The following is a 21,194-nucleotide window of genomic DNA, read 5'->3' on the forward strand; positions in this document are numbered from 1 at the left end:
AGATTTTATTTATTTACTTGACAGAGAGAGACACAGTGAGAGAGGGAACACAAGCAGAGGGAGTGGGAGAGGGAGAAGCAGGCTCCCCGCAGAGCAGGGAGCCTGATGCGGGGCTCGATCCCAGGACCCTGGGACCATGACCTGAGCCAAAGGCAGACGCTTGACGACTGAGCCACCCAGGGGCTCCCCAAGAGCACTTTCTTGATTGTTCCTTTTTTTAAAAAAAGATTTTATTTATTTATTTATTTAGAGCACAAATGGGGGGAGGGGCAGGGGAGAGAATCTCCAGCAGACTCCCCACTGAGCGCAGAGCCTGACATTCTCAGGACCCTGAGATCATGACCTGAGCCGAAATCAAGAGTCGGACGCTCAGCCGACTGAACCACCCAGGTGCCCCTTGATTGTTCCTTTTTAAGTAGAATCTTGCTCTTATGTGTGTCAGCCTCCTCGATCCCCGTGAGCACATGAACTAGATTGAAGTTGCCTCTGTCCCCGAATTCTGTGTTTTTCTGGGGTCAGCCGTGCGATGGTTCTCCTGGTGTCTCCTTGCTCTGCGGGGGGCAGGGCTGGTGGGAGGCGCAGGTGCGGGGAGGCGGCCACCCTGGGGCCTGCAGAGGTGCGGCTCCCTGTGGGACGAGGCTGGAAACGACAGGGCTCTGGGGTGGTTCTGAGCGCTCTGTGGTGAGAGCCCACGGAGGGTGTCTGGAAGGGCCACGCAGGCTGCCGGTGCAGCCCGACAGGAAGGGCTGGGTGGTGGCAGGGGGGGCGGGGAGCGCAGGGAGGGCACTGAGGGTGGGTTCGAGTGTGGGGAGGGTGTTGGTGGTCTTCCTCGTGGGGCGTGGCTGGAGCCTCGTGTGGGCGGCCCCCCGGGGACTCCCAGCACCCGGATGGTGGTGTTGCCGTGTCCTGTGTGAACTTGCGGTCGGGGTCAGCTGCAGACCCAGGAGGCGTGTCTGCCGTGCCCTCCAGCACCACAGGGCCCGGCGGGGACCCTGGTCTCTCGTCGGGTCCCCTGGTTTTCTGGTTCCCGTCTGCTCTGGTCGTGAATGTGTCCTCGGAGTTGCGTGTAAACTGGAACCGAACCAGTGTCTTTCTTGTGACGGCGCGCAAAACGGGTGTTGAGGACGTGAGGCCTTGGAGGTGTTTTCTCAGGGAGAGCGTGCGAGTGCTGCCGTGTGGGTTTCCTGCTCTCTTTCTGCTGAGGTCCTGGTGCAGGGGCTCATCCGGGGCCACGAGGCTTTGGGGTCGGGTGTGGGAGGACGCCACAGAGGGGCTGGGCCATGCGGCCCCGGCGCCCGGTCCTCTCCCTCTGCGGCGTCCTCACACGGAGCCGCAGGCGCGGCCGGTGGGTTCCCTCCTGGGCCCCCGGGCTCCGTGGAGGGTGTCTGCTGAGGTGGCCGCTGCCCCTCAGCCTGTGTCTCTCTCCAGGACCGGAAGCTCACCAAGCTGGAGAGGCAGCGGTTCAAGGAGGAGGCTGAGATGCTCAAGGGCCTGCAGCACCCCAACATCGTGCGCTTCTATGACTTCTGGGAGTCCAGCGCCAGGGGCAAGCGGTGCATTGTGCTGGTGACCGAGCTGATGACCTCGGGGACGCTGAAGACGTGAGCACGCCCCCGCCCGCTGGCCGGACCCTGGGGCGGGCCGGGTCCAGGCGCAGGGGCCGCGGAGGCGGGGACGCCGGGCCTCCTGTCTGCCAGGGCCTGTCTCAGGAATGTCCCCGTCTGGGTGGTGACTCCACGGCCCCCCGGCGACGGGAGCCGCTGGTGAGCCGCGTTCCCACCCGCAGGTACCTGAAGCGGTTCAAGGTGATGAAGCCCAAGGTGCTTCGCAGCTGGTGCCGGCAGATCCTGAAGGGGCTGCTCTTCCTGCACACCAGGACGCCCCCCATCATCCACCGGGACCTCAAGTGCGACAACATCTTCATCACAGGGCCCACCGGCTCCGTGAAGATCGGCGACTTGGGCCTGGCCACTCTCAAGAGAGCGTCCTTCGCCAAGAGTGTGATCGGTAAGCCCTTGCCCCGGGGCCCTGCCTGGGGGTCCCTGGCTGTGTGGGTCGGGGGGTGAGGCCGCTGGGGCCCGCGGGCGGTCGACACTCAGCGGGAAGGAGGCCTCGACGACAGAGGGACTCGGGGTTTGTGGCCAGTGAGTCTGGAGCAGGCAGAGAGGCGGGTGCTCCAGGCCCTGAGGCCCACCGCAGGGAGTCCCTGGGGGGCGTGGGGCCCAGAGCCGGCGTGGGGGATTTGGTGTGGGTGCTGGTTTGCTAGCCTTGTCTTCCCGTGTTTCTCGTTCTCCTCTGAGAAGGCCCTGTGGCCTTTCTGGGTGAGGCCCCCGTCCTCAGCTGCCACGCAGGGACTGGGGCCGCGCTGGGGTCCCAGCACACGGCGGGCGCTAGGTGGCGCCTCTCCAGGGCTTTGCAGAGAGAGCGCTCGCAAGGGCTTTGGGGCGGCTGTTGATGGGGTTCGAGACGTCTGGGGAGCGCCAGCCCGCTCCAGGGTGTAGCTCCAGAAACCCTGATCGGATCAGCTGGGGTCGGGTGGGACCTGGAGAGGCTCCTGTGCCCATTGAAGCCCTGTGTGGGGACACAAGCAGGACGAGAGGGTGGTGTCAGGGTTTTGCAAGCCCATGGTTTTGATGCACATTTGGGGACAGAACTTGTGGCAGATGAAACCGCTGGGAATCTGGAAACTTCTCTGGTGGGGTTAGTGGGTTTGGAACGTGACATCTGGGGCAGGGTGACCACCAGGGGTGTCCTGTGAACAGGGGCCTCTGGTAGCTCTGGGGAGTTGAGTGCTGGGGCGGGGGCCGACCTAGGCCTCGGTTTCTCTCCGTGAAATGGGCAGGGGCCTGGCTGGAGGGAGCACGTCTCTGATCACCTGGCAGTTTCCGAGCAGGATTCGTAGGTCTGACCTTGGGGGTGGGGTACCTGGTGAAGCTCCCTGGGCTTTCTCTGGCTGGTGGCTCTGTCCCTCTTGGAGGTGGGGTATCGGGGTACCGGACACAGGCTGGGTGGTCTGATGGAGTGATGTGAAGGCTGGGCGTTTCCAGCAGGCGCATCAGCCCCAAGCCCAGCACAGGGGGCCCAGCTCTGTGGGGTCCCTGGTCACCTCAGCTTCTGCTCAGCTGGGGGAAGCTCCAGACTCATGGAGAATGAGAGGCGATTACCACATCTCCCTGGGCCCTGGACGGCAGAGGGCCAGCAGCTGGGTGGGGGGCCTTCGGTCAGGTGGGGGAGGGTCCCCCAAGCCTGAGTCGGGCCCCCTGCTCTGTGCTGTGTCCAGGGTACGTGAAGGGACAGTTGATGCCGAGGACCCCGTCTGGGCGCAGCTGTCGGGGTTTGGCCCGTGTGTGGGTTTGTGCTTCAGGTGTGGCCCATGTTGGACCTTGGACGTTGGGTGGCGGTGTCCAAGGACCTCTCCACCTGCTTTGGGGGAGCCCTGTGGCAGCAGGCCTGGGGGCTCGGTGTCGGCCGACGGGAAGGAGGGCGATGGACTGGGAGAGAAGGTGTCCTCATCGTGAGCCCTGTGGCCGCAGCCCCTTGATGCCGTGTGCACACACGGCTGTGGGTTCTAGGCCCCTTGTGGGGGTCGTCCCCGAGAGCCGCCTGTCTCTGACAGCACCCCGCCCTCTCCCCGTGTCTGCGTTGGCCAGGTCCTCAGCTGCTGCTGCCTGCAGGCGCTCATGGCCGTGGTGGCCGGGACACCTGCACTGGGGCCAGGGGGCCAGGGAGGTGCCCCGGGCGCACACGTGTGTGGGTGTGTGAGCACACACATGTTCTTTTTAACACTCAGATTTAGGTGGCTGCAGAGTGAGGAAAGAGAAAAGTTTGTGTCCGTGGCCCAAGCGCGTGTGGGCGTCCCCAACCCCGCTCGGAGCCGACCCCCTCCCCTGCACCCCCACCTCCCGTGCCCCGTCCCTCGAAAGGCAGGCTGTGTGGGGCTTTGGGGCAGCTCAGCCAGCCTCCCTCTTCCCCTGTGGATGCCCACAGCCAAGTGCAAATCGTTGTCAGCAGTCATGCGGTTCAGAACCCCAAAAAGATGAAGATATTCCCAGTGCAAGGTCCCTCAGACTCCTGCTCTCTCCCCCACCCTGTTCCCATTATTTCTGATTTGGAATCTCCTGGAATTTTTTTTAAGATTTTATTTATTTGAGAGAGAGCGAGCATGAGCCGGGGGCAAAGGCAGAGGGAGAAGCAGGCTTCCCGCTGAGCAGGGAGCCCGACGCGGAGCTCGATCCCAGGACCCTGGGACCATGACCTGAGCCGAAGGCAGACGCTCAACAGACTGAGCCCCCCAGGCGCCCCCAGAATCTCCTAGAATTCTTTATACACACACATAAACCTGAAGATAGATTCTCGATTTTGCCACTTCTTACCCGAAATGTCCACTTGTTCCGTTAAGTGTGTAACACGTGTTACATTGAAACTGGGTGCACGACAACAAGTTGGAGTGTCCTGTCACCTCTCTGCGTCCCGGAGAGCCATGGAAGCATCTGATGACCCCACGCATGCCTTTGAACACAGCGCGCGCCGTTCTGCGCCTGCTTTTTAAAGAAACGGGAACATTTTGAAAGGGTTGGGGTGGAGGAAGCGGAGGAGGTGGAGACGTTCCTGACGTTTCCCTCTGCTTTGAGTTCGGCTGGACAGGCACTCGGTTGGACCTGTTTTAATAGGAGGATTTTGTGATTTTTAGAGCAGAAACTTGTTACGGAAAAATAAAAATCCCCAGACCAGTGTAACTAAAGGAAAAATCAGCCGGAACCCTGCCTCCTTGACGTGTCGTCGTGGGTCTGTGCTTGCTGTTTTGTGGAGAGGTCATAGGGCACGAACAGCCGAATACTTTGTTTTACCCCACGTGTGAAACTCGGAGGAGGCGTCATTTTGGAACCGCCGGTGCTGGGAACACCTTGCGGGCACCTGGCCGGCACCATCCGCAGAGACGCTGCTTTCTGTGCCACCTGACACGCTGCCATGTGGTGTCTGTCTCGGGACATCTGGGGCCTTTGTGGGCTTTTTCGACGTCGGTCGCTGTGTGGGGACTGTGCGTGTCTGCCTGCCGCGGGCGGTCGGGCCTGTGGCCGGGAGGGGTGTGCTGCTCGGCGTGTGGTGCCTCCCGTGTTCGGGGCACAGAGCGTGCCCTGGCGCTGGGGTAGCGGGCTCGGAGCTGTGGGGCCCTAGTGCCGTGAGCTGATGCGACCTAGGATTGGGAGGGTCCGGGGGGCGTTTTCGGGAGCTGTCTGCAGAGCAGTCCTGTTAGAACTGCAGGTTCCGGGCCTGACGGGGAGGGGCTCCCCGGCCCAGTGGCTGCTGACCCTGCGCCCCTTGCTCCCGGGCACAGGTACCCCTGAGTTCATGGCGCCCGAGATGTACGAGGAGCATTACGACGAGTCCGTGGACGTCTACGCCTTTGGGATGTGCATGCTGGAGATGGCCACCTCCGAGTACCCCTACTCCGAGTGCCAGAACGCCGCCCAGATCTACCGGAAGGTCACCTGTGTGAGTCCACTGGCCACCGCGAGGGGCCGTGCGTGGTGAAGCGCTCACAGCACAGTGTGAGGAAGGGAAGGATGCTGTCACAGGGGGGAAACTGAGGCTGCCTCAGCGGGGTGGCTGCTCGGGTCTCTGAGCTGGTGGTGGACAGGCGTGGCCGTGGTGGGCCTCGTGCACGACTCGAGGCCTGTCCAGGAGGCGCCCGGCCGCCTGTCCCCAGAGACCCTCCTCTGGGCCGCTCCCGGGGCCGCTGGCTTTCCCGTGTCCTGGTGTGAGCCCACGCAGTCGTCCGCTTTAATCAAGTGGCTTCAGCTCTGCAAGCCGATCACCCTGTCCTCCCTCCGCGGCCGTCCTGCCTGGTGAGGCCGTAGCTTTTCTGGGCATCAGGCCCCACGACCCCTGGGTCCTGGCTGCCTCGCCTCAGCCTGGCGCCCCCCTCACTTCTGCAGATGCACGAGGAGCGTGGTCCTTGGCTGCCCTCCACCCTGCGCTCCCCCACAGGTCTTAGCTCATGTCTCTCCTTCAGTCTTAATTCAGTTATTTGAGCCCCTCCTGTGTGCCGCTGAGGGGGGAAGGCAGAGTTTTTGGCTGGTGCTTGTCAGAGACACAGAGGGAGGCATGCAGCTCCCTGCTAATGCTGGCAGGAGAGGGTGGGCTTGTTGGCTGTGGGCAGTGGCCCTCCATGGGGCAGGGGTCACCTGAGGCTAGGGCCTCACTCCCAGGCCTTGGAGGGGTGCAGGGAAGCAGCACGCCAGCCCTACTTCTTGGGTGCCCACGTGGACGGGGCTGTGGTCCATCCGCTGGGCTGGGGAGACAGGACTGATTCCCACTGGGGTGTTCCTCAGCCACCCTGGATCCCTCGTTGAGGCCCCAGGAAGCAGGGCTCCTGTGTGGACCCATGTCAGCTTGGGCAAAGCAAGGTCAGGTCCCACCCTTGCTCCCCGAGGAAACCAGACGGGAGGGGTGTTCCGGACGGCTGGTGTGGTTTGCAGTAATGCCCTGTGGGCCCACTGGCCCCTCGTGGCACACACACCCACACCTTCCAGCCCCGGCGTCGGCCCTGACCCCCGGTCCTGCAGGGATTCGGTGTCCCTGCTGCCAGCACCTCGACTCCATGCTTCTGAGTCTGGGGACACGAGCCCCTTCAAAACAGTACCTGTTCCTCTTGCATGTTCTTCTCCTGCTCTGGGGGCCTCGGCCCTTCAGAGGTGTGTGTGGCCCACACTTACCTGCACTTAGAGTTTCTCAGGCCGCCTGCCTCCCGCCGGGACCCTGGCCCTTCCTCCTGTGTAATTAAACCTCTTTTTCTGTTGGCTTCAGTGCTACGGCCTGGGGTTCTCACCTCCGAGGGGAGCCCCTTGGCCGCGCCTGGAGCCCAGTGCCCCAGTCTGTCGTTGCAGACTGCTGAGCGTGCGCACATGGCCCCCACTGGTAGTGGGCCTGGGGCCTGGGGCACAGCACCCTGCCGGGCGGCAGGAGCCCTGCGGTCCTACACTCGGGTCCAGCTCTGGGCTGGAGGCCGCCCTGCACTCCCGCTCACGTTCTCTACGTTAGAACAGCCAAGATAGACTTTGAAGGCAGAGTCTTGCTGAAGAATGGGATGGTTGAGGTCCTCCATGTGTTTAAGATGGTTAAGAATCCGTTGTCCCTCCCCCAAGCCCCTGCCCCCGCAGTCCAGCCCCTGCTTCTCCCGAGTCCCCACTGTCTGCAGGGCTGCACCCCGGGGTTCTGCTCCCCTGCGTCACGGCCATTACTGGCCAAGCTGCGGCCAGCCCTGCCGGCACCCACCGGGTCTGTGGTCAGTGTGGATGCTCCCAAAACCGCCCGGCTGTGGGACTCCACGGCACAGACGCTTACAAAACCCTGGAGCCACCAGGCCTTGGAAGGCAGCCCTGCCCGTGGTCGCAGTGGGGCAGAGTGTCTGGTGGCCTCGGCCAGCAGCGGTGACCACACCGGGCCCTTGGCACCCTCGTGGGAGGGTGTGGTGGGGAAGGTGGTCGCCCTGGCCGCCTGCCGTATCTCTGCTGGGTGTGGGAACGCTCCTGTTGGGGGGGGGGCTGGGTTGGGCTCTCCCCCAGACCCCACTGCTCCCGACAGCCCCTCCGCACTCAGCGTGAGCCGCGTCCCCCGCCAGCTTGCGCCCCTCCTGCCTTCCCCCTTCCTGGCTAGTGTAGCTGAGCGGGAAACAGGTCCTGTCCTGTCCCTGACTCTGCTCCTCTGGTCTCGCAGGGCATCAAGCCTGCCAGCTTTGAGAAAGTGCACGATCCCGAAATCAAGGAGATTATTGGGGAGTGCATCTGCAAAAACAAGGAGGAAAGGTGAGTCCGGTGGGGCGCTGGGTCTGGGTGTCGCTCACGCTGAAATCCCCGCAACTGCCCGCGCTCATGGGAGATGGGCTGCTTCAGGCCATGTCCCACCTCTGCTGCCCAGAGCATGCTCCCTGGTCTGGGGACCATCCCGGAGCCTTCCCGCTCTGCCAGGGGCTTCTCACCCACCCAGGCTGCAGCAGGGGCTCCCCCGTGCCCTCAGCCTGCCCCTCCTGTCACCTCCAGACTGTGAGGTCCATGCACCCATGCTCAACCCAAAGCCCACAAGTCGGAGCCCTTGAGCTGCCCCCACACCAGCCCCCACCTCCTCAGCTGGTCAGCCAGGAAGCCTCCCATCCCCTCTCGCCCTCCTCCCTTCCTTCCCTCCCCTCCCTCCTTCCCCCCTCCTTCTTCCCCTTCTTCCTCCTCTCTCCCTCCTCCCCCTCTGCCCCTCCTTTCTTCCCCTCCTCGTCCCCTTACTCTTCCCTCCTCCCTTCCTCCTCTTCTTCCTCTCTCTCCTTCCTCTTATTCCTCACTCCTCCACCCTCCCTCTTGTCTTCTCTCTCCCTTCCTCTCCTCCCACCTTCATCTTCCCCTGCCCTTCCCTCATCTCATCCCCCATCCCTCCCCCCTCCCCCGACACCTCTTCCTTGACCCCTCGTGTGCCCTCCTCATCCTGTGCACCCAGCACAGGGCCATCCTGTCCCTGTCCTCACCCTTGACCCGTGTTCTTTTCCATGGCCATCACCTCTCATGCCGGCGCCCTGTTCTGATCCTTGGGCTCTCTCTCCTGCCCCCTGCAGGTTATCGTGTTCTATTCTTTCAGAAAATAACTAAGAAATCGTGAAGTAGAACTCCCATCAGAGAAGTATAGAAACAACCATGTAGAGCTAAAGAACCCTCAGAGCAGACCCCACAAGACCACCTTCCAGACCAGGACCAGCAGGGGCCACGACCTCTGCTCCCCAGGGGCCCCCTCAGGCATGTGTCTGCTCCCCCTTTCCTGGGTGGTGAGCGTCCACAGGGCGTGGGCTCCGCCTGTCCATGGGACGCAGGAATCGGGGGGAACAGACAGGAACAGACAGCACGCTGGGAGGACGCCAGGCCCAGGACGGCGCCCGGACAAGCTCCTGTTTAGGGATGGGGAGTGGTTGCTATGACGACACCCAGCAGCCGGCCGCCCAGGGCCCCGCGGCTCAGCCTCACCTGTGACCCTGGGGGTTTGGTGGCGCTGCCGTAGGCCTGTCTGCAGGGTGCGGAGCCAGGGTTGGAAACTTCACTTCCCGGAGCCTCTTGCGATGGGGACGTTCCTTTTTATAAGGAGAGAGAAGCAGCCTTTGGCGCCGTGCAGCGGGCTGTGTTCAGGCGTCAGTCTCCCTTCACCCGGGGAGCTGTTGTGCGCTGCCCTCGAGGACCGCGCTGCCCGCTGCATGGCCAGAGGACCTTCCAGAGGGAGCCGGGCCCTCGGGCCTCGCCAGCAGCCGTGCCCTCACCGTCCCGTTGGCTGCCCTTCTCAGGTACGAGATCAAGGACCTGCTCAGCCACGCCTTCTTCGCAGAGGACACGGGCGTGAGGGTGGAACTGGCGGAGGAAGACCACGGCAGGAAGTCTACCATCGCCCTGCGGCTCTGGGTTGAGGACCCCAAGAAACTGAAGGGCAAGCCCAAGGACAATGGGGCCATAGAGTTCACCTTTGACCTGGAGAAGGAGACGCCTGACGGTGTGGCGCAGGAGATGGTAACGGGGCACTTGCTTGTGGAGGGGGGGGGCGGGCACCCGCGGAGGCAGGGGTGTGCCTGGAAAGCCGTGGTCTCCAGAGATGCGCAGGCGCTCAGAACAGAGGTGTGGCCCCGTGGTGAGCGGGCAGTCCTGGGCGCGCGGATCCCACCCATGGGGTGCGGTGTCGGTGAAGGCCAGCGCAGGTGGGGCCCCCGCTGTGCCGATGCATGTGCCCCGAGGCCGCGCAGTGAGGGGCCCCGAGGGGCGGGGCGCGGGGGGACCTGGGGGCCTGGGTGTATGAGGAAGGGCCTGTGTTGCTGGGGTCTGGCTGACCGCGTGAAGGTGGGCCTTTGGTTTGATCTTTCACTTTGTTGCTGCGGGCGCTGTGCCCGGGAGCAGGGGCTTAGGGCGTCAGCATCTCGGAGGGAAAGGCGCCCGTGAGGAAGGGGACACTGATTTTCGTGTAGGAAGCGAGCGCGAGTGAGACCACGCTCGCTGGAGGAGAGGCCTTACCGAATGGGGCGCAGCTTTCAGAAACGGTGCTTCGCAGCTAGACCCCCTGGCCCTGGGGGTTTCAGGGAGGAGGATGTGGACTGTGGCCCTGGAGGGTGGGACGGGAGTCCACACCGGTCCTCAGGCCCCTGCTCGGATGAGGGAACAGCCAGCTCTGCCACGGCACGTGTGGGCTGAGGGCCGAGGCCCGGTGCGGCGGGCGGACGGCCGCAGGTGAGAGTCACAGGATCTCGCCGTGGGTGGTGCATCAGGGCAGGGCTGGCAGGCTGTGAGCAGGACATCCGCTGATGGCCGGGAGCCCAGGTCAGGACCACCCGCACCTTCCCAGCTGCCGGTCACATCCCTGGGCCCAGACACGGGACAGCGCTGCTCTACGTGGCTCAAACTCGGCGTGTTGCTTGCACATCCGAGAGGATGTTGAGCTGCTGGGTGCTGAGCGGGAGCTGTGCTGTGGTGAGCAGCACATCAGTCCCGGGATTCAGGGCTGCTGTTGGTCCTTGTGCTGCAGCGGGGCGGTCCCCTCCCACCTGCTGCCCAGCTTAATGCACAAACATTCACGAGCCAGGGGGCGTGCAGGCCGGGAGCGAGGGGCGAGTGCTGAGAGTCCTGGGGGGCCCACGGGAATGGGGGACCAGGCCAGGAGCTAGCGCTGTCCCGGTGGCAGGAGGAAGGGAGGTGGGTCCCTGGGGCGGCGGTGAGGACTGTGTCCATCAGGGCTGGCGAGGCCGGGCCAGTGTGGGCGCCTCGGGAAGCACGGGAGGCCAGCAGCTCTGGGTCTCCCGTGAGCACCGTGCCTGCTCCACGCGGCCAGGGAACCCTCTTGCCCAAGATGGATTCCGGCGAGAGCCCAGCAGGGGTCAAGTGCCGCGGCAGTGCATGGGGACGATGAGACCGCGGCACGGATGGATTCCTGTGCCTCAGTTGGACCAGGCATCTCCTCCAGCTCTGGGTCCGTTCTCAGTTCCGTTGACACGCTCTTGAGCTGTAGGATGTGGTGGTGCCCACACGGGACCTGGGACCTTTTCTAGGACCACCCATCCTCCTGAGCGACCCCTCCACATCCCAGACCCCGCAGGTCCCGTGCCCGCACCTGGGCCTGCCGCCTCGCCCACCGTCAGCGTGGCTCCCCTGGCTCTTGGCCGGACTCAGTGGGCGGTGTCCGTGAGTCACAGTGGAGACCCCTGGACCCAGCGCCTCCCCTCATCATCTTTAAAAGCACCTTCTCATGAGGAGCGTCCTACTGGCCATGCAGCATCGGTGCCGACCACGCCTCGCTGTGTTTGGTTGAAGAACGATGGCAGAACGATGCGGACCCCCCTCCACACAGGGACTAGGATGAGCCAGTGATGAGCCGACAGTGTCCCATTCCCACGGCGGGGTGTCGGCCCGGTGCGAGCGCCCCCGGTGGGCCTGGCCACTGCTACCGGCTCCTGGCAGGGAGCCTCTCTTGTCGGCGGTCCCAGCTGCCCCCCCCGCCCGTAGCCCCAGATCCCGCCTTGAGTCAGACCCTCCCTCTCCGGGGCTTCTCCAGGCCGCCTCTGGGCCAGGCGCCCGACCGAGGAGCCCTCGTGGGGCAGCGTTTCAGGGCTCACTGCCCCCGGCCGCTCTGGGTGGTCACTCACCAACAGCTGTAATGGATCACACCTACTTCTTCCAAATGCGGGGCCCAGCACCAGTGAACCCCCACACCCGTGTCATCACCTAAAACCACCTCCCAGCGGTTGGCTCACGGGCGGGCACAGGGGACCCATCGAGTGCCCCAGGTGCTGAGAGAAGGGCGAGTTCTGTGGGGACCTGGGCTGGCTTTGACCTGGAAGCGACCTCATGAGGACCCCGGGAGAGGGGCTCGCAGCCCAGCCCAGGGTCCCTGTGTCGGCGCATCAGCCCCTCCTGCCTTCGCGGCCTCCGGGTCCGACGCTTCAGTGTGGCAGAGAATGGGGCTAAGTTCTCCCCGTTTGGGAAAAAATAGAAGAAACACCTTGGAGAGGATTGCGGTTGGGGGGGGGGGTGTGACCGCGAGGACAGAGACGGAAGAAAAACTGGGCCACAGGCAGAAAATAGAAGCAGCGGGCAGGCGCGTCTGCGGGGCGCCTCCCTGTCGGCGGTCTCCGGCCGGGCCTGGCGGGCAGGTGGCACTGACCTCGGCCCCGGCCCCGGCCCCTCGCCCGCGTCCTGGCCGCGTGCTGCCGCTCACACCGCTGCTGCCCGTGCCCGAGGCAGGCGGGAGGCCGACTGCCCAGAGGTCTGCGGGATTTTAACACGGTTCATTCTGTCCAGCGGGGTGGAGAGATTTTGAACCAATCAGTCACGAACTTACCGAAAAGTTGCAAATGTGCAACAAAGAACTGTCTGAGAGAACATCCAGGCCGATGCCCTGCCACCTCGAATGTGCCCGCGTCTTTGCCCACAGACAGCAGCTTTCCTGCTCAGCTGCGTCTGCGGTCAGATCCGGGAGAGCCGCTTCGGGGCTGCCAGGCGCCCTCTGATGTGGGGTGACTCCCTCAAGGCAGGAGCTCCTCTGGGTGGGACCGTCTTTGGTTCTCCTGCCATGACGGGCACCAGCGCGGCTCCCTCGCGGTCACGTCGGCGTGTCTGTTGGAGCACTTGGTGTGGGGCCGTGTCCTCACCGTGGCCAGCCCCGGACGACACTCCCCGTGAGCACACGGTCGAGCGGTGTCTGCCCACGGTCTGCGTGTGGGGTGACAGTATGTCACGGGCTGTACCTTGGAACTGGGTAAATACCCATTTTCACCAAACTCTCCACTTACCTGTAGCTCTGTGGACTGGTTCTGTTGGTGAGTTACCTGTGACCACAGGGTACGTCCCACAGACGCAGTGCCCTACAGGCCTGTGGTCTCCCGCGTCCTCCTGCTCCGGGGTCTGGGAGTGGCCGAGTGGGTCCTTCTGGTTCTGAGTTCCCCACGCCGCGTGGCTGGGGTGTTGGCTGGGGCTGGCCAGGCCTGAGGGTCATTCGGCGTCCATGCTCGCCCACCTGGCTCCTGGCAGGAGACTCAGTATTTAGCCAGTGGGTTGTTCCCTAGGCCACTGATGATTCAGCTTCCCGTGAACAGTGATCCGCGCGTGGGAGGGACAGGGGCGGCACACCGTGGCATGCCGTGTGGCCCACACCAGCAGTGATAGCTGCGTTCCCCTCGTGGGCACTTGTGGACACACTCCTCCGACCATCATGGTGTCACTGTGCTTTTTGGGGCCCAGGTTGTGCACGTTTGGCCCGTGGTGCTGACGCCTGTGTCCTCCTGCACGTGCCCTCAGTTCTCTGGGTCCGCCTCTCTTTCAGGCCCAGCCAGGTGTCCAGGCCCCTCGTCCTCCTCCCCCCACCCGCGCGCGCTGGCCAGACTCCGGGCGCCTCCGCAGGCCTGCCCAGTGCCCTGCCACACGCTCACGTCTGCATGTGGGCGCGCTTCTCTCTGTTGTGTGTGGACAGCCACGAGCTCACCGTTCCTGACCAGTGCTAAAACCTTGGCGCTTTCTCCCTTCCCACACGGGGCTGCCATGGCGTCAGTGTGGACGCTGGCCTCTGCTATTCCATGGTTTTACCAGAGATTTCCTCAGGGAGAGCCGTGACGTTGCCCGGAGGTCCAGGGCTCCTTCCCACACGCTCTCCCGATGCTCACCTGGGTTCAGAATTTTCTGGGCATGGGTGCCTACCCTCCTGGCCTCAAGACACAGGGTGCACCTTGTTCCGCCCGTGCCTTCTCGGGGAATGCCCAGGGCCCGCCTGCGGGAGGCAGCTGAGGGTCTCTCCCCTGCCCTCAGCCGGCAGGCCCGAGCACCTGCCGCGTCCTCACTGTCCCGGGAGCGGGGCTGTGCAGGCTCAGAGGGCCGTGCTCCCTGCAGGTTTCCCGTTGGCGGGAGGGTATTTCCTAATGGGAAGATGAGAGCGTCTCTGAGAGGTGGGGTGAGGGCCTGAGGAGGGACCTCTGCAGAGACACCGTGAGCGGGAGGTGGTGGTGCAGACGGCAGGGCCCCAGTAATGACATGACGCCTTCCTTTGCAGATTGAGTCGGGATTCTTCCACGAGAGTGACGTGAAGATTGTGGCCAAGTCCATCCGCGACCGTGTGGCGTTGATCCAGTGGCGGCGGGAGAGGATCTGGCCGGCTCTGCAGCCCCCGGAGCACCGGGACCCAGGCAGCCCTGACAAGGCCAGGGGCCCCCCTGCACCCCTGCAGGTCCAGGTGACCTATCACGCGCAGGGCGGCCCACCGGAGCCTGAGGAGCCTGAGGCGGACCAGCACCTCCTCCCCACCGCGCTGCCGGCCAGCGCCACCTCCCTGGCCTGTGAGTGCCGCCCTCCCCGCACCTCGAGCCCTGTGCACGCTGCGGGCGTGGACGGCAGGTATAGGCGAGCCTTCTTCCGGGGGTGGGCACTGGGGTGTCTTTGGCTCCCCGAAGCCCAGCTTCTCAGGACAGGTGGGGACAAACGGGCAGACAGATCCAGAGCCTCCCGTGCCCCAAGCCAAGGGATGGAGCGGCTCCGTCCGGCTCCTTGTTCCGTGCAGAGGACGTCAGTCCTGTGCCTGGTGGGGGCGTCCCCGCAGGGACAGCGTTGCCCGGGGCCACAGATGGCTGTGGTCTCCAGCGGTCATGATTCTCTGAGCCGTGACCATTGCCATTGGGATTATCTGTCCCCAAGATCATGCCCCTTGTAGTACCCGACCTCTGAAACCTTTACCACATTTCCCAGAGTGTCAGCGATGGGTTGCTGGGAATCACTCTGAATCTCAGAACACTGGGAGGGAGGATCCAGCGTTTTCTGCACGTCCAGGCAGAACGGTGTCCTGACCTTTGCCCTCGGTGGCCTAAAAATGCAGCTGTGAGCTGAGGATCAGGACGTGGCGTTTCCTGTCCATCCTGTGAATAAGTGCCAAGTAGAACTTAGCCTGCCCAGGCCGCTCTTTTAGGTTGTTCATGTCGAAAGACCAAAATAGCCTGTTCAATTTACTTAATAGGCACATACTTCATTTATCATTAAAATTATAGCTAATGTTTTTCAAAGTAGGCTATTTAAATCCAAACCAGTAGCTGCCTGTCACTTGGAGACCGTTTGCTTGCCGTTGGCTTCCTTCCGACCTGCTCAGGTTTCCTCAGAGAATAAAGTCACTACGTCATCGCTCCATTTTTCGACAGACCAAAAAATTAATTAATGAGCATACACTTCGTGTTGGAAAAAGCTTTCCTCATGACACGCCACTTCCCACTTTAAAAACTTGACTGTCGGTGGGACAGTTTCCAGGCGGGAACGGAGAGACCACCACACTCTGCTGTGGTCGGGGGTCCCGGCACTGGCCCGGCCCCCCGTGCAGACAGGGATCGCAGGCGGGTTCAGTGTGGGTGGGTGGTCTGTCGCGGATGTCCTCTTGCTGTCGACTCTCAGCGGCTCTCTCGCTTCGACGGCAGCCACACTCTCAAAACGTGTTTCACTCGTTTGTGGTGCTTTCCGTGAAGTAGACGTTGTGTAAAATTCAAACAGTACAAGAGGGTGTGCAGGAAAGGCCGATTAGTGCTCCTCCCCAGAGGCCGCTGACGTCACCTCTTGGTGGTAACTTCCGAAAGTAATGTGCACGTCTGATCACTCACACACCCACGTGCGTGTGCGTACACATACACCTGCACCCGTGTGCGTGCCGCACACACACCTGTGTGTCCCTGCATCCCACACCCCCCCACACCCCACACACGCGTCTCCACTGTGCTCTGGTCCGAACACCGTGCTCGGCTGTCCCTCTGGCCTCAGTGTGTGTGGATGGCCTGAAAACTCTGCGCCTTGTAAGGGTGAAATGATGGGACCCCAGGCTGCGCACGCGTCACTGGGGAAGGGACCCGATGGGCGGGCAGACGTGCGCACAGCGGAAGGTACGGCGAACATCGCGGGAGGATTCTCCACCTCGTGGTGTGAGAGCTCCCACCTCCACCCACATCAGGCTCAGCGAGAGGGTGTGGGCCAGCGACTGCGGGAGGTTTAGAGATGATTTTTTAATTTTTCAATTTTTTGTTTTTTAAATTTATTTTTAGAAAGTGTGCGTGTCTGGGCAGGGGTAGGGGCAGAGGGAGAGGGAGAAAATCCCAAGCAGCTCCCCACTGAGCGAAGAGCCAGACACCCATGACCCTGAGATCATGACCTGAGCCAAAACCAAGAGCTGGATGCTCAACTGACTGAGCCACCAGGTGCCCCTAAAGACGATTTTTAAATTATTTTTTTAAAGATTTTATTTATTTGACAGAGACACAGTGAGAGAGCGAACACAAGCAGGGAGAGTGGGAGAGGGAGAAGCAGGCCTCCCACCGAGCAGGGAGCCCGATGCGGGGCTCGAACCTGGGACCCTGGGATCATGACCTGAGCCGAAGGCAGACGCTTAATCACTGAGCCACCCAGGCGCCCTAAATTAATTTTTAATTATAGAAATAACAAACACATTCCCTTTAAAAATTTACAGTGCTGTGTGTATGGTTAGAGTTGGTTTATGTGACATTTGCCAAGTTTGTACACGTTTCCCTTTTGCTCACACAGTTTGTCTGTTTCTGTGTTTCCTTCTGTCTCTCTGTCTATGTGTTTCTATCTCTGTATTTCTGTCTCCGTGTGTCTGTCTCTCTGTGTGTGTCTCTGTCTATGTCTGTGTGTGTCTGTTTCTGTCTCTGTGTCTCTTTCTCTGTTATTTCTGTCTCTGTGTGTTTCTGCGTATCTATCTGTTTCTCTCTTTCTCTGTGTGTCTGTCTGTCTGTCTCTCTGTCTCTGTGTGTAGGTAAAATCGACTGCCAGCTTCCTCACTCTAAGTCGGAGCCGCTGGTTGGGTTGGTTCTGTGCAATGAGACCTTGGCGTTCGCGTGTCTTCCCAGGTTGAAATATGCCCTGATCGGCCCCTGGGACAGATTATTTTGATGTAAAGCCAGTGGGATTCCCTTTTACTCCATTTGCTTGAAGCACAAATGGACGCGATGCCGGCGCCCTGGAAGGCGCCCGTGTTGAAGTGCTCGGTGCGTGGGTGGCAAGTCTTGGTGTGCGTGCAGCTTCTGGAAGTGCCATTTCATGCAGGGTTCTGCTTTCCCTGCTCGCTGGCCTGGCCTCGGGGGCGGTTTGTCTTCCTAGGTGCGTCCTGGGGACGCGAGCCTGTGGCCGTGGGCTGTGCCTCGTGAGTGGGTGGCTCTGTCCGCGGTGGCCCGCACTGATGGACTGTGACCGCAGGTGCAGGGGAGGCTGGCCTCTGGGAGACCTCCTCGGGCCGGAGAGCCTCTGGGTCCCCCTGTCAGCCTCTCTGCGGGGTGGGGGCCTCGTCAGCCCCGTTCTCCAGCCAGGTTAGACCCGGGCCCGTGTCGTGAGGACTGGGTTTGGACCTAGCTCTTCCTGCTTCGGGCTCCTTGCTGTGGTGGTGAAACTGGTCAGAGTCCCTCCCCATGAAATACAGGTGACTCTAGCTTCTCCTGACCTGGGCATGCCTGCCGTCAGCCTCCTACAGGAGACCCCTCGCGCCTTTGAAGAGCTCACTGAGCTCTCACTCTCAAGGCCCGGTCAGGGGACAGGCGAGGTCCCTGTCTGCAGCCGGGGTGGACGCGACTGTGCCTCCTGCCGAGGATTGTGTAAGGGGCCCACCTGGGATTCGTGGCACCCATGTGGGTGACCCCCAGGCGCCAGGTGGTGTTGGGGTGGGCTGCCAGGGTGTCTCCGGGTGGGTTACAGCCCCCGCCCCCTGCATCCTAGGGTCTGTGGTCCAGAACGACATGCACTTAGGACTCAGGTGACCAGGGAGCGCGACCAAGCCTAGTTTGCAGGAGAGCACGGGGACCAGCAGAGCATCGTGTCTGAGCCTGTTCGCGCTCCCTGAGACTTGGGTGGAGTGCCGTGGGGCTGGTGTTTGGGGATGTGCACTCTGAGCCGTGCCCTTGTCCTCCCCAGCGGACAGCACCTTCGACAGTGGCCAGGGCTCCACGGTGTACTCGGACTCACAAAGCAGCCAGCAGAGTGTGGTGCTGGGCTCGCTGGCGGATGCGGCGCCGCCCCCCGCCCAGTGTGTGTGCAGCCCCCCGGTGAGCGTGAGCGTCAGCGACGGCCCGGCCCTGCCCTACAGCCTGCCCTCTCTGGGGACCTACCAGCAGCCTGCCGCGGTGAGTCAGCCCTCCCCCCTCGGGCAGAGACCCTGTCCCCATGGCCCCGTGTCCCCGGGCCGTCCAGGCTGCAGCGGCCTGTGGTCAGGCCCCTGGGCGGGCCGCCCTCGAAGGTCACTGGAGGCTGCAGCAGGTGAGAGAGTACAAACGCAGAGCCCAGGGACAGCCGGGGCCTCAGAACTGTGACAGACCTGGCAGGGTCTCGCCCTGCAGCCGGGCTGCGGTCCCCGAGGAGCGTCCAGCCCGTGTCCACCCCGCTGAGTTCAGTAGCTCCTGGCCGTTCTCCACCAGATACCACGTGGCCTTCGAATGTTAGAAGTGGGAGAGTGGCAGGATTGCGGAAAGAGTGCAGTGACATTGGAGAAACCTGGGGGGTGGTTTCTGATGTGGAGACCTGGCCCGACGGCGACCCGGGTGTAGCTAGGCCAGGGGGTCACGTGTGGTGTTCGTTCTTCAACGCTTCTGTTCATGCTGGAGGAAGCAGATAGGGCCCAGGCTTCCCAGTCCCAGGAGGCCAGCTGCAGAGCGCCGGCCTTGAGTGGGCGGGGGAGGGTCCGGAGGGACAGTTGGGCCCCAGGCCCCCGCCGTCCTGGTGCTGCCTGGGCTCCGTCCCTGTCCCCTGGGGCGGCCAGCGCCTTTGCCTCTGCTGCCGGGAGCCCAGACGCATGTCCAGCTGCCCTTTGTTGCTTTGCTAGTTTCTTGAGATGAAGTGACATAGGTTTTAAACGGTGGGAGGAACTTGTTTAGGAAAAGGCGGATTGTCGCCCCGGAGTGGGGCGGCTTGGCCTTGGGCGGCCAGTCCCGGGGCGGAGCAGGAATGTTCCGCTGGCCCCCTCCCTCCTAGGTGCAGGGTCGGGCTTCCCTGGCCACCGTTACCCTCCACGCAGGCCCTCTGGCGCCGGGCCGGATGCACCCCACATGGGCGAGGCCAGAGCACTCTGTCCCGTGTCCCTGCCTGTTTGCGGACAGTCCCCTGGGACAGGCGGAGGGGCGTGGGGGTCCCCGGGGTGCATCAGGGCCTCCAGGAGGGTTGCCCTGGTGATGCCTCCCCCCCCTCCCCGGGGCTGATGGAGGAGTCTGCGCACCAGCCACTCTGAGGCCTCTGGGCACCGAAGCTGCTGCCTCCCGCTGGGCCCGGGGCCGCGGCTCATTCTGCACCGTGGCTTCAGATAAACGTCCCTCCCTATACTGCTCTCGCGGAGCATTTACTGTGGAGGATGAAGCGAGTGGAAGGTCCCAGCCCCCAGAAAACCAGAGGACCTTTCGGGTCGGTGTGGAGGCCTGGGCCCTCCGCCTCAGACGCCCTCCCCGTGTTCACACCTGCTTCCTCCGCAGCCCCAGTATTTCTAAGGAAACCCCAGAAAGACGTTTTGCCTGTAAAGATTTCAGTCCGTATCTCTGTGGGATCGGGATTCTTGAGAACAGACTCCAACCACCTTATTACACCTAAAAGTGAACACATTAGCAGCTGTTCCTTGATAGCATCCAGCACCCAGTGCTCGGATTTCGGGCTCTTTCCTGGGCCGTGTCTGGGCTGCTGCTGGCAGTGAGGACTCATGCCCGCGACCTGTTTCTCCTGGTGGCCACACCACTGGGGATCCCGCCGCTGTCCCCCATTGTTCACGTCCTTCCGAATCCTGTTTGTGACGTATCTGTGTGCATGTGTTTCATCCGGTCCTGTAGACAGAAAGCAAGTGCGTCTGTATCTTTCTCCCACCGCACGTTGGAACGGTGTCTCTCCCTGGTTCTGCAAAGCCCCTTAGGATGTTCTTTTCTCACGATTGCATAATATCCTGTGGAGCTGAAGTTCCAGAACATTCCTTGGTTAGGAGCAGTGGCCATTCTCAGCTTAGGGGCTGCCACATCTCACTCGTGCCAAGCTTTGGGCCTAGGGAAAAGTCCCAGCTAGGGTGACAGGCTCAGGGAGTGAGGGACGGAGCCCAGCAGCTGTGGCGCGCAAGCCAGGTGGGGGGCCTCCAGGCAGCTGGTGAGCGTGGTCATCCGTGCTCTCTGCAGCCTGGCCTGCCGGTGGGCTCCATCCCGCCCCCAGCCCACCCTCCGCTCCCACAGCAGCATTTCCCAGAGCCGGCCATAAGCTTTGCCCCCGTGCCGACGGGCCCAGGCCAGCCTGCGCCCCCTGGCCACCAGGTGAGTGTGGGCTGCCTCTGCTTGGCCCCACCCATGGGTGCCTCAGTCTTTCCAGCCCGGTGTGGGTGGGCAGCGAGGTCTGCTGGCCCAGGGCCTGTGGGTCTCAGGTGGGCCCGGGCCCCCTTTGCTCCTTCTCTGCGGTTCCCTGGGGCCTGGGGTGCAGGTGGGAGTGGGGGTTCCTGGATCCATAGCATGTGGAGGGGCACCGCTTACGCAGAGTATTTCCCCCAGATCTGCGTGTCTCGGGCTCCAGGCTGGGTGTGTGTGTGCATGTGTGTGTGGGAGTCGATTTTCTCGGGCGTGTCTAAGCACGTGGTGGGGGGGTGTCTCAGCAGGACGTGGGTCTAAGAGAAGCCCCCTCTCTCCCCAGCCTCCTCCACTGGCCCAGCCGGCGCCCCTGCCGCCTGTCCTGGCCGCACCGTCCGTGGGCCCTCTCCAGCCGGTGCCCCCCCACCTGCCTCCCTACCTAGCTCCGACGTCCCAGGTGCTGGCCCCTGCTCAGCTGAAGCCCCTCCAGATGCCCCCAGCACATCTGCGGCCGCTCTCTCAAGTGCCTGCTCAGGTAGCCCCGCCCTGCCCCCCCGCCCTGTCCGCATCCCCAGCCTGGCTGGCCACTCCGTCCTCCGGCTGCGAGTGCTCGTGTGTCCACAGGTCGGAGCGCTCCCTGCGGGTGGGCGGCCGTGCCCACCTGCCCTTGGCATCTTTCCCACACACGTCCATCCAGGCCAGGGAGAGCTTTGGTCCCAGGTCAGGGCCAGGGGAGCCAGGGTGGAGCACAGCGCTACGGCCCCTGCCGGTCACGGAGCCACCCAGGCTGTGCTGACCGTGGTCCTGGGGCGTCCACGGCTTCAAGTGACCCGTGACTCTGGATGGCGCCTGTGCCATCCACGGCTTCCATCTC

General features: G+C 62.9%; 1 protein-coding gene across 19 annotated transcripts in view; it reads left to right on the forward strand.

The window, feature by feature from the left end:
• Nucleotides 1-21,194, forward strand: part of WNK2 (WNK lysine deficient protein kinase 2) — a 130,865-nt gene that overhangs the window by 32,751 nt on the left and 76,920 nt on the right. For 18 of the 19 annotated variants that reach the window (XM_078061945.1, XM_078061948.1, XM_078061955.1 and 15 more), the window contains 9 exons: nucleotides 1,429-1,601; nucleotides 1,787-2,007; nucleotides 5,336-5,493; nucleotides 7,717-7,805; nucleotides 9,311-9,530; nucleotides 14,044-14,326; nucleotides 17,937-18,145; nucleotides 20,162-20,293; nucleotides 20,664-20,855. In XM_078061945.1, the coding sequence (XP_077918071.1) occupies nucleotides 1,429-1,601; nucleotides 1,787-2,007; nucleotides 5,336-5,493; nucleotides 7,717-7,805; nucleotides 9,311-9,530; nucleotides 14,044-14,326; nucleotides 17,937-18,145; nucleotides 20,162-20,293; nucleotides 20,664-20,855 (1,677 nt within the window). The remainder of the gene's footprint in view (nucleotides 1-1,428; nucleotides 1,602-1,786; nucleotides 2,008-5,335; nucleotides 5,494-7,716; nucleotides 7,806-9,310; nucleotides 9,531-14,043; nucleotides 14,327-17,936; nucleotides 18,146-20,161; nucleotides 20,294-20,663; nucleotides 20,856-21,194) is intronic. The other variant, XM_078061947.1, reaches the window with a different exon arrangement.

The sequence above is a fragment of the Halichoerus grypus genome, chromosome 14 (genome assembly GCF_964656455.1).
Source record: "Halichoerus grypus chromosome 14, mHalGry1.hap1.1, whole genome shotgun sequence".
In the NCBI taxonomy this organism is placed as follows: Eukaryota; Metazoa; Chordata; class Mammalia; order Carnivora; family Phocidae; genus Halichoerus; species Halichoerus grypus.